This window comes from Alosa sapidissima, chromosome 13, assembly GCF_018492685.1.
Source record: "Alosa sapidissima isolate fAloSap1 chromosome 13, fAloSap1.pri, whole genome shotgun sequence".
Taxonomy (NCBI): domain Eukaryota; kingdom Metazoa; phylum Chordata; class Actinopteri; order Clupeiformes; family Clupeidae; genus Alosa; species Alosa sapidissima.
The window spans coordinates 18,426,542-18,438,164 of record NC_055969.1 but is presented as its reverse complement, the minus strand read 5'-3'; the positions used below and the strand labels follow the sequence as shown (position 1 = coordinate 18,438,164).

At 39.4% G+C, this 11,623-nt stretch overlaps 1 protein-coding gene across 5 annotated transcripts; it reads left to right on the top strand.

Annotated features, from left to right (window-relative positions):
* Positions 1–3,445: 3,445 nt before the first annotated feature.
* On the top strand, positions 3,446–10,930 carry hnrnpdl (heterogeneous nuclear ribonucleoprotein D-like). Of its 5 annotated transcripts, XR_006021863.1 has the most exons (10): positions 3,448–3,651; positions 4,509–4,677; positions 4,840–5,001; positions 6,500–6,631; positions 7,361–7,481; positions 8,637–8,795; positions 9,057–9,167; positions 9,611–9,712; positions 9,977–10,008; positions 10,596–10,930. XR_006021863.1 is itself a non-coding variant. In XM_042060501.1 (8 exons), exons 1-7 carry the CDS (start codon positions 3,563–3,565, stop codon positions 9,125–9,127), a joined length of 903 nt encoding a protein of 300 aa, XP_041916435.1. In that variant the 5' UTR covers positions 3,448–3,562; the 3' UTR covers positions 9,128–9,167; positions 10,596–10,930. The 5 variants fall into 5 exon arrangements, 3 of the variants coding, with proteins under 3 accessions (XP_041916437.1, XP_041916435.1, XP_041916436.1); XR_006021862.1 differs by lacking the exon at positions 9,977–10,008; XM_042060501.1 differs by lacking the exons at positions 9,611–9,712; positions 9,977–10,008.
* Positions 10,931–11,623: the final 693 nt, after the last annotated feature.

Sequence of the window (11,623 nt, the reverse complement as noted above, 5' to 3'; positions counted from 1 at the left end):
AGAGTTCCATGGCTGTTGACCAGAGGCCTGCAGCGCCTCCTGCTGTTGTTGTTGACCTACTGAAAGTAAAAAAAACTGATTTGAGCAACATTTTCTTAGTTTCTGGTGTGAAGTGCAGTATGCTACTATGTAGTGCAATACAGTTTTTTAAAGGTCCAACATATTGCGTTTCCTGCATATAAGTTCCAAATAATTCATAAAAAAGTATTGTTTGTAAGGAAAGAAACTTTCCTGTGCGCTTCAGAAACTTAAAACATTTCTTTTGCTCCTGTCATCTTAGGGTCTCGGCACTAACGAGATAGCTTTATAAATACTGACAATTTGTTGCATGCAGCCAACTCAGTGGAGCACAAAATCCTATGCAGCATTTAAATTCTGATGTCCCTCACTTTCAAATGGGAAGAAGGTGCATCCTCCTCTGAAGACTTTTTGTGTAATAGGCCTATTAGTGGGGCTGTTAAGCTCTTAAAATAGGGACGATCTTGCTTTTTATGGAAGAAGCATGAAACTTTCAGGGTTTGTTCTTGATGACCTAAGCTTTAATTTAAGATCTGGAGGCATTCTAAGTTTGACCTCTGAGGTCAGATAGAGGTCACTGACCTCTGTAATATGTTGTGACACTACAGGTGAATATAAATAGTATATAATGTATTGAAAGTTTTTTACATTTTAATGTTTAAATATGCAAACTCGGCCTTATCTCATTAAAATGCATTAATTTGCATACATTTTAAAAAACAAAATCAGATTGTCTGATAAAGCCAGGCTCAAAATATTATTTTCATTTTGTTGTCAAATGAGATGGGAAAATAATTACTGAGGGGTTTATGGACATCTACTTCTATTATCCTGTAATTCACCTGTACCTCTGTGATATGAAATTTCTAGGCCCGAAATTAGAAATGGGTGTATCTTAGGATATAAATGTGATAGAAATGTAAACAAAATATGTTTTCCCATGTTTCTGGGCATGAGAAACTCAGATAGCATTGATAGCACTCTAAGAGGTCAACATCATTAAGTGCAGTGAAGATCACTGGCAAAAGATCCAATGATTGGGCAAATCCAAGTACAAAGGAACTCATCTATAGCATTGATAGCACTCCAAGGGCCCTATCATGACAGTCTTAAAGAGCATCGTCACTTGTCAAATTTCTTATTCAAATTTAGTAGGATGTCCAGTCCACATTGGGAGTGTTTTCGTTATCAAACATCGAGCGCATGAGGCAACAAGGTGTTCCTAGGTTCAGTCATGGGTGTGTTTGGGGCGTAACATCATTTAAACCAATGAGAATGACATCTGTCATTCCCTTTAACGGCGCAAAGCGCGACGTCAAAGAATGCATCGGTATTTTGACAGTCAACGGCGCATTTGAAGGAGTCTGCTTGCGAGACCGTATGGAACAGTCATTCCACTACACTTTTTTTGCTTTACTAAAACCTAGCATAGCCTTTACGCGTTTGCTTCTATGGTTTGCACTCGTCTATTATTTGAACTCATTGGCAAAGTGAAACTAACTTCACCATGGTGTCAGTCAATGACAAGACAGTTATACGCAACGTAAGTTACTTTCACTATTGACTGACAATGGGTTACCATCGAAAACATAGGCTGGAAAAAGCAACACTTACCCTAATATTTTTCAAATGACTGAATAAAACAACGTTTGAAACAACGTTTATCCTGCAGAGGAGTTATATCTTGTGATAGTGCGTCTTCAGCTGTGCTCTCGCCTATCATTTTTTAACCATCATTACCAATTTGCAAATGCATTGTGATATGTGTTTCGTAATATTTTTATTCTAATTATGTTTCAGGTGTACAATAGCGATTTTTAGACAATCCCCTAGGTTGTTAATCGCCACACCCCTGGGCGCACTGTTTAAAAAATAAACATGCAAACGGGATCTTATTTTCCCACAGTTCTGGGGTACAAGGTGGGGCAATGGGTGTGGCCTGGGTGTGGTTTCAGAAGTTCCGGCACTTGGGAACCTAAAAGGTTGTGTGCTGTTCTCTCTCTCTCTCACTTTCTCCTTTGACTGTCCAACAGTACAGAGCGATAAACAGCAGACTCAGTTCTTCAATTGCATTGAATCTTTTCTTGAAGTCCATTTAAAAATCATCACCAAAAGCTAAGGCCTCTACAACAACTTTCACTGTACTATTTTAGAATGCTGATATGTTACCTGTTCAATGTTACATTGGTAGGAGCTCAAGTTCAAGTAGCCTAGGGCTACATTTTTGTCATGTCCGTATTTATATGGAATTGTTTGGTGAAATTATACATTTTGTACTTGGATTTGCCCAAACATTGGATCTTTTGTCAGTGATCTTCACTGTACTTAATGATGTTGACCTCTTAGAGTGTTATCAATGCTATCTGAGTTTCTCATGCCCAGAAACATGGAAAAACATATTTAGTTTACATTTCTATCACATTTAGATCCCAAGATACACCCATTTCTAATCTCGGGCCAAAAAATGTAATATCATAGTGGTACAGGTGAATTACAGGATAATAGAACTAGATGTCCATAAACCCCTCAGTAATTCTTTTCCCATCTCATATGACAACAAAATAAAAAATATATATATTTTGAGCCTGGCTTTATCAGACAATCTGATTTTGTTTTTTAAAATGTATGAAAATTAGTGAATTTGTAATGAGATACAGCTTAATTTGCATATTTAGAAAGAAACTTTCAATACATTTTTTTCTTAGCTTAACATGAGTAATCAACTGAGAAAGTTTCATGGTGATATCTATTATTTAAAATGTTTACCCTATTCACCTGTAGTGTCACAACATATTGCAGAGGTCAGTGAGTGACCTCTATCTGACCTCAGAGGTCAGACTGAGAATGCCTCCAGATCTAAAATCAAAGCTTAGGTCATCAAGATCGAACCCTGAAAGTTTCATGCTTCTTTCATAAAAAGCAAGATCGTTAAGCTTAACAGCCCCACTATATGCAAACCAACCTGGGCCATCGTTTGTCACATTTCCTGCAGCATGACCGCTTTAAATGAGCTTGAAATACTTGCTTAATAAATAAATGAAACACCATTGTTTTTGCCAACCCATCTGGTAAATCAAGAAGATGGGTTTGTTATTGGGCTGAATTAGTCATACCCAGAGATTTCCTTACAGTGGGTACATAGGAGAACTACATCTGACACGAGCACATACATCTGACACTAGCTGCATATCATGATTAGTTTACAGTTGTTGTATGGCGGCCTGGTTCTATAACCTCCATAGACCATAGGTTGAAGGAGGGGGGGGGGGGGGGGGGGGGGGGGGGTATCAGGAGGAAAGTGAATTCTCTATTTCGCTTCAAGTACGCCCCTGCAAGCTGCAGCCAGCAGGGGCTTCTCTTTCGCTTTCCGTAGTCTATCGCCACGCCCCTTCATTTTTGTAGTTGAATCTCTGGTTGAATGACATCACGGCCTTTGTAGGCAGCCATTTTATTAAACGCGGCGAGCTGAAAGCACTTGAGGGGATTAGATTTTCCCGGTTTTTCATAGTTATATTAATATACTTTCATTAAGACAGCAGGCGTAATGGAGACCGATGGTCTGACCGATTTCACCTCAGACGAGTGTCCAGAGGGATCTAAAATAAATGCAAGTAAAAATCAGCAGGATGACGGGTAGGTATCCTGTATTTTTATGCTAGATTAGCAACCATAGCAACTGTTAGCTAGTCTTAGACTGGCCTGCAGCTTTTATTTGTTTAGTTAAGTTACATGTCATCTAGACATTGGCGCTATTTTATATACAGTTGTATTTTCCTGTGTTTGGCAATTGCATGTATGTGTATCTCTTATATAGCATACATTGGTGTTAATGGTGTAACGTTAAATGAATAGCGTTAACTATCGTTCACATGCTAATTAGCAGCCTGCGTAGTTGAGGAAGTTAGCCAACTAGCTTACGAGGATTGTGTTAGCTAAGCTATCTTATACTGATAATGCAAGTATCGTTACGTTACATAGGAAATCACAGCGTGTTTGTGGTTTTCTTAGTTAATTTAATGTTAGTTACTGTGGTTTGAAAGTTGGAGGTAGCTGCGATTGCTAACTCACTACTACCATTATAAGGAGTCTGCTGAAACCTACCTGGTAGTGAACCCAAAAAGTGCTACATTTTGAAAGCTAGCATTCCGGCGTTATGTCGTTGTCAGGCAAGGTGAACGCAACATTGGTGCTTGCAAATTTGCATTCATCACCTACACCCAGACCTCTGTGGTGTCATTGCCTTGAGTTAGAGACGTGATTGTGCTTGTGTTCTTGCTTTTAGGTGTTGTGGTGGCATACATTCTAGTCAATAGTTTGTTAACATGGAGGCTAACATTAGTTGACCTCGTTAGCAAGCCCTCAGCAAGACTTGCTCACTGACGTGGCTAGTTTGGTTCTGTTTGTGCAGATGTTGAGTTGTCGCGCGCTTCACATATGCATGCATGCCCTTGAAATACGTGTGCTAATAACAAACATTTTTTTATTTCCAGGAAAATGTTTATTGGTGGCCTCAGCTGGGACACCAGCAAGAAAGACCTCAAAGATTATCTTTCTAAATTCGGAGAAGTACTGGACTGCACGATCAAAACAGATGCCGTGACCGGACGGTCACGGGGTTTCGGATTCGTACTCTTCAAAGATGCAGAGAGTGTTGAAAGAGTAAGTAAGCCAATATGTTCTTTCAGGTAATGGTTTTCGTTTTATTTTTTTTAATCAGACAACATTGACTGTTCTGTGCATAACTGAATTATTCTGATTTTAGCTTTGGTTTTAAGTTGTTTGTCTCCAATAACAGCTCACTGACAGTCTTACTTCATGTAGGTTTTGGAGCTGAAGGAGCACAAGTTGGATGGGAAGCTCATTGATCCCAAGCGAGCCAAAGCCATGAAGGGGAAGGAACCTCCTAAGAAGGTCTTTGTTGGTGGACTCAGCCCAGAGACAACAGAGGACCAAATCAGGGAATACTTCGGGACGTATGGAGAGGTACGTTGCAATTGTTTATGGCAATGTCTTGCATAAGATGTTGCATTTGCTTTAGTGCTTGGTAAACTCAACGTGGGATTTATGAATGGGCTGGACGACTGAAGGGTTGAAAACCTTGGAAATGTAATGTCAAGTTTGAAATTGGGGTCATTCCACGTCAATTAAACCAGGGCCCACGCACTTAGGTCTCAAAAAATTCTGAAAAAATTACCAGGTGTACCTATGTTATCCAGGAGACACACTGTAAAATTACTCTTATCTATGATCAATACTTTCCAAGATACAGCCAGTTTTACAGGGGGGGGGGGGGGTGTCAATTTTGTTCGGCCTTTTTTTTTTTTTGTCAGTTCTCAATCCCACAGCGCAAGAACTAAACCATGTAGGAGGCTCAAATGTTGCATTCTGGTACATAAATAGGAATAGTATGTAGCAAAATCTTGCATATTCCCACAAGGTGTTTGGGTGCTCTGAAAAGGAGAACCAAAATGATTTTTCAGACTTGTAATGTCTGCTGTTCAGATCCTGAAGGGATTTATTTTCTGTTCATTGTTTTTTGTGAGTGTTTCTACTTATCTCAATGAGGAAAATAAATCAAGAGCCTATGTTGAGTACAAATATGTCTTCTGAAGGCCTAAACAGAGCCCAGCCAAAAACTCCAATAAAATTTGTATCAACTTTGAGGGACAGCTATGACCATGCAGGATCATCCAGACCAAATGTGACTTTGCAACATACTATTCCTATTTATGTACTAGCATGCAAATTTTGAGCCTCCTACATGGTTTAGTTCTTGCGCTGTGGGCTTGTGAACTTTGACAAAAAAAAGAGGCCGAACAAAATCGACACCCCCCCTCCCCCTGTAAAACTGGCTGTATCTTGGAAAATAGATAGATAGATAGATAGATAGATAGATAGATAGATAGATACTTTATTGATCCCCAGGGGGAATTCAAGAAAGTATTGATAAGAGTAATTTTACAGTGTGTCTCCTGGATAACATGGGTACACAAGGATACAAGGAAGTTTATTGTCACATGCATATAGTTACTGGAAGTAAGAAATGCAGTGAAATTATGTCTGGTGTCAGCCTATTTGTGCAAAGTGGGGGGGGGGGGGGGGGGGGGGGTAAAAAGTGCAGTAGAAGAGGGGTTTAGTAGATTAAGTGGCAAGGGCTGCATAAGAAAGGTGAGAGAGGATAGGAATTGGGGGGGAGGGGGGGGGGGCACCAACAAGGAGCACCCAAGAGCAACAGGGGCAAGGAAAAACTCCCTTACCAAGGAAGAAACCTGGTCATTTTTTCAGATTTTTTTGAGACCTAAGTGCATGGGCCCTGGTTGAATTGACGTGGAATGACCCAATGTGAAATTAACTATTGTTTTTTGTAGAGGTGCTAGAAATAGTGAAGGACTTTGTAAATGGTTTGTGTGAACTGATGGCTCTATGGTGAACTTTATGAAGGGGGTTATGTGAATTTATGGCCCTATTGTCACCTTCATAGATAGAAAATATTGAACTTCCTGTCGATGCCAAAACAAATGAAAGGAGAGGATTCTGCTTTGTGACCTTTGTGGAAGAAGAACCCGTTCAGAAGCTCCTGGAGAACAGATACCATGAAGTCGGACCAGGAAAGGTAGGAGGGATACCCTAGCACTTTGCACAATTTTCACCTTCTCAGTGAAGTGTGGTAGCCTTTTTCTGCCAACCCCTAGCATGTATGTCAGAAATGTTCATATGGCATTTGCATTGAAATAGGGATGGCACAATACCACTTTCTCATGCCCGATACTGATATCACAACCCTGAGTATCTACTAATACCAATAACATTCCGATAAAGTATTTTCCCATCTATTAAAGCAACCAAGCAGTTATGAATACATTTGCCTAGATGCATGCAGGAAAGACAGCAATGGGCTCAGTGTAGTATTCCTAACAATATATGGCTCAGCCACAATTGCACATTTCTGCAAAGGTGGTTTATTATTCCTATGCATTGCAAAGGTGGCTTATTATTCCTATGCATTACAGATGCAAAAAGTCCACATAAATATTCACATAAACAGTGCCTCTATTCAACATTCAATTAAACCTGGGCCCCACAAGCTCACCCTAGACCCTGTATTTGCAGGCCAAATGTTCTAAAATAGATGTTTTACCCATTTTTTTTTTTTTTTCTATCACTGATCCATTAATTTAATCAGAGCGATACTGTTCCTGAGTATAGGATTGACGCATCCCCACTTTGGTCTATCTATGTATGGAGACAATGAACAGCATCCCAATTTAAACCGCATTCAATGCACCCTTTCAATCAGTGAACCCTATATTTACTTTAACCATTGATTCTCTTTGATCTTCAGTGTGAAATCAAGGTGGCACAGCCCAAAGAAGTCTACAGGAAACAACAGAACCGGGCGGAGGGCAGAGGCGGCTACGGAGGCGGCAGAGGAGGTGGTTTCCGGGGGCGTGGTAGAGGTGGAGGTAGAGTATTGACCGCCTTGGTCTTTCTTCCCCACCTCAATTAGCCCATTTCACAATAGCTTGTTGAACTCCAGTGAATGATACCTTGGCAGGGTAAACAGGTTTCCCACGGTCATGGAAAAACAAGGAAAAGTCACGGAATTGTAAAATCCCATTTTATAGGCATTGAAAAATGATGTAATTCAGTCAACTCCATTGAAAGTTTGGGAAAAGTCATGAAATTTAATTGTCATACATTCAACTCAAAAAGTCATAAATTCAATTGTCAACTCGGATTTCTCTGCAAAGATATAAAATGGTGGGGTGAAAACACATTTTATACTTTCCATAATTGCCCCCAATCTGTGGCATACAGTAAGCAATTTTGTACTTGAAAAGTCAATGGAAAGGTTTTGAAAGTTTTTCAGTATAAATAGGTGGGAACCCTGGGTAAAGCATCTTGTCATTCCTGTAGACTGTGCTGTAGAAGAGTGACTTTCTACAACACTGTTTACACCTTCAAACCTAAATCTTGGCAAACTTGACAAAGAAGGTTTGAAATAGTGCTACATTTTTAATGAATCTGTTTGTTGACAGTGGACCGCTGGCAAGCAGCGATAGCTTTCAAATTTCAGTGGAATTTGGTTTATACGCTGGCAACATGAAAGTGTGAAATGGGCTAATTGCTTATTTTAGAGCAAACGCTTTTGTTATGCTTTAGGGCTGCACGATTTGGGGAAATATCTAATTGTGATTTTTCTGACAGATATTGCGATTTCTATTTTGATATGCGACGTCAAGGTTCAGTTATGTTGTCAATCAATATTCTTTATGTTGGGCCGCTTCTGACTAGTGCATGAGAACCACAACACCCCTGTTAGGTGAGCTTCACTGTCTGTCACACAAGGAGGATGATGTGTATATAGAAACCATAGACGTAACCATTTGGACATTTACGAGCTGCATAATTATTAGTATTCTTTGCGATAAGCTAATTGCTTCAGTTAAAATTGGGATTGTGTTTAAAAATTGATTACTTGTGCAGCTCTATTTTGCTTGCCTACATATTTACAAATGCTAGGGGCGGTAATTCCTTTGGCTGTGAAATATTGGGTGGGTGAGAAGCAAAGGGACCTGAAGTGTTTCTGAAACTGACCCTTTCTTCTCTGTACGAAGGTCAAAATTACAATCAAGGCTATGGTAACTATTATGGCCAGAACTACGGAAGCTACGGCGATGGATACAGTCAGGGGTACAATGGCTATACGGGCTATGATTACTCCGGCTATAACTATCAGAATTATGGATATGGCCAGGGTTACGATGACTACAGTGGTAAGCACTTGATAAATACTTTAACATGTTTTTTGAAATATAGCGTCACTGTTAACTGTTATAGAAAGCAAAAATGTATGTGTGCATATGTTTAATTGCCATTGTTTGGTTTATTAATATCAATTAATTTGTTCTCTGGTTGATACCATGGTTATGTGGATTGTAATTGGAAAGCTGCAAGGTTCTGCATTTCATGATGAACCTTGGACTCTGAGTGTCTCTTGGTTTGTCTGACTTTGAAGTTTAAATGTGTTCCTCCAGGGCAGCAAAGCAGCTATGGCAAGGCATCACGAGAAGGCGGTAATCACCAGAACAACTACCAGCCATACTGAGGGATTGTCTAGACCTGCTTAGATCATTTTATTTCCCTTGGTAAGATCCTGAACTAAGCTGTAGCTTTGGCCTGACCACAAAGATTTAAAGATCAATAGACACGTATAAACAATTGGAAATTATGAGACAAGCTTTACATCACATTTCTATTCCCAATGCCAAAATTAAACTGAAATGTCTATAGATCTTTAATTGCTAATGCTGGTTTAGAGGTTTGCCTCAAGTTTCCTTTTTAATGTTCACTTATTTTGAAAGCTTTCAGGAAAACGTAAGCGTTTTTCTGTAGATTTCCTTTCCGTGTTGTTTTTGTTTTCTTGGTCTTTTCCTCCTGCTTTTTAACAGGTGATCATAAGGATAGAGCATAGAGACTTGATAGCATTGTTAACAGGTAACGTACTGCTAATGGGCACAGAGTAAGGACCTATCCTTATTTCTCCTCTCCTTTCCTAATTCTGATATTGTACCTTGTTTGTACCTGCCAGCGGGAACTTCATTGCAGGCCGTGTGTCACCTGACCACAAATCTCTGGGCGTCGCACATAGCGGGCAGAGAGCCAGGCATGCACAAGAAAACGCTGTCCTGTGGTATGGTCTCTTCAACCTTCCTGTACCAGCGTTAATAAAAAACAAACAGACAGACAGACAAAGAAAGCACACACAACCAAAAAACAGCATAAACTGAGAAAGGAAGTGACTTCTCTTTTCAACAAATTTTCCTTAAAGTTGTTGTGGATGTTTTTGTTAACAATTTTTTGAAATGGGTCTCTTACAGGGCTTTTAAATAATGAAATCTAAAGAGTGATTTCAAGATGTCATATTTTTATTCTGCTCTTCTCTGTTTTATTTTAGTGTCCTTGTATTTCAGTTCTGGAACTTCAGAGGTTTTTAATTTCCTTTGTTTTGATTTCCTTAAATAATCCCCCTGTAAAATTGCATAAACTCATAATGCTTGCTTTTTCTTTAGAGCCCCTAGAGAACTCCAAATGATACATCACGAGCCTTTTTTTGTGATTTAATTTTTTTTAAAGCGGTAATAATACATTTTAAAGATCATATGTAAACGCACATTACTGAGCCAAAAAAAGCTGACCGGAAAATCTACCCTTAGAACCAACCTCGAGGGGTCCAATTGGTTTGAAATGTCCCTAAACTGATTGAGAAGTCAGTATCAGTGTAAGTGATCAGATGCACTCCTTTATGGTGATGTTAACCACCATAGCAGAGGAGCGGAAGCTTTTGCTGGCTGTTCTTTTGTTCTCCTTGCTTTCTTTCCTCCTGAATAACTGAAAGTTGTACATATGATCTTTAATCTGGTGAAGTACATCTTTCGTAGCTTAAAGTGGCAGCTCAAGAAGTGAACAGTCAAACAAGGAGATGAAGTTTTTTTCTTTTAAAGAAAAACTTCAATTAGTCCTGGGTGACTGATCGAAGCCTCTGACGTATGTCTTTTTTTCGTTTTCTGTTACAGGTGGACAAGCTGACAGCGAGAGTGACTACCATTTGAAGGCAGCTTGTGGATTCCTATTCCCTAACGAATCAGTCTTCGCGTATTTTTCATGATAAAGGCCCTGATTTTCAGTTGTCCTCTGGAGATGGAAGACACGCTTTGTACATAGTGAGGATTTTTAGCAATTGTGTTGTTTTTTTTCCCTCCTTGTATGTCCTCTTGTGCTCTGTTGAAGGTGTTGTAGCGTTTGAGCTTACCTTATGTTCTTAAATCTGTATTCAGAAAGTGACCTTTTTGTTTCTGTTTTAATTTTCTGAGGTTTTGGATAAAGGGATCATTAAATCGAGGGTACCATACTGATGCGTTTATTGTGTTTGATCCTGTGTGTCTGCCATTGTTTTTAAGGCAGAAAAGGTCAAGGCAGGTCCAGGACCTAGCCTTGACCTTTTGGTTTTAAATATGATGTTTGGCAGATGTAGTTTAGAGATGTGTATACATACATACATACATACATACATACACACACACACACACACACCACTTCTACAAGTTCCAGTAGTGGGGGGAACTTGAGTAGTGCAGTTGGCAAATATAAATACTTCTTGGCTGAAACCTCCCAATTACCAGTTAAAAACATTTTCCACTTCATTCAGTATACCAGGATTCCTTGTGTCATGTGTTTTCAGGAAATTCAAAGTAAAGAAAAAGGCATTCTCAATGAAGGCCAGAACCTCACATCTCTAGCATGAGTGATTGCTATACACTTTTGGAAAGCTTTAAAATGCTTGTGGAAAAATTTGTATGAAAGATCAGAGCACAGAAGCTTGTGAAAGTGAAAGCGGCATAAAAGTTTGCTACTGATACAAATGGACCCAAAATTGGCATGGTATGGCTATTCACCAACACTAACTATTCTGGCAGGATGTAATTTCTGCATGTTAATGCTCCCCTTTAATGAACACAAGACATTACTGTCAATCTGGGAAATCAGTGCCCTTTTCAAATTACTTTATCCTTGTTTTTAACCAAATAGTCTGTCTACTGATTCA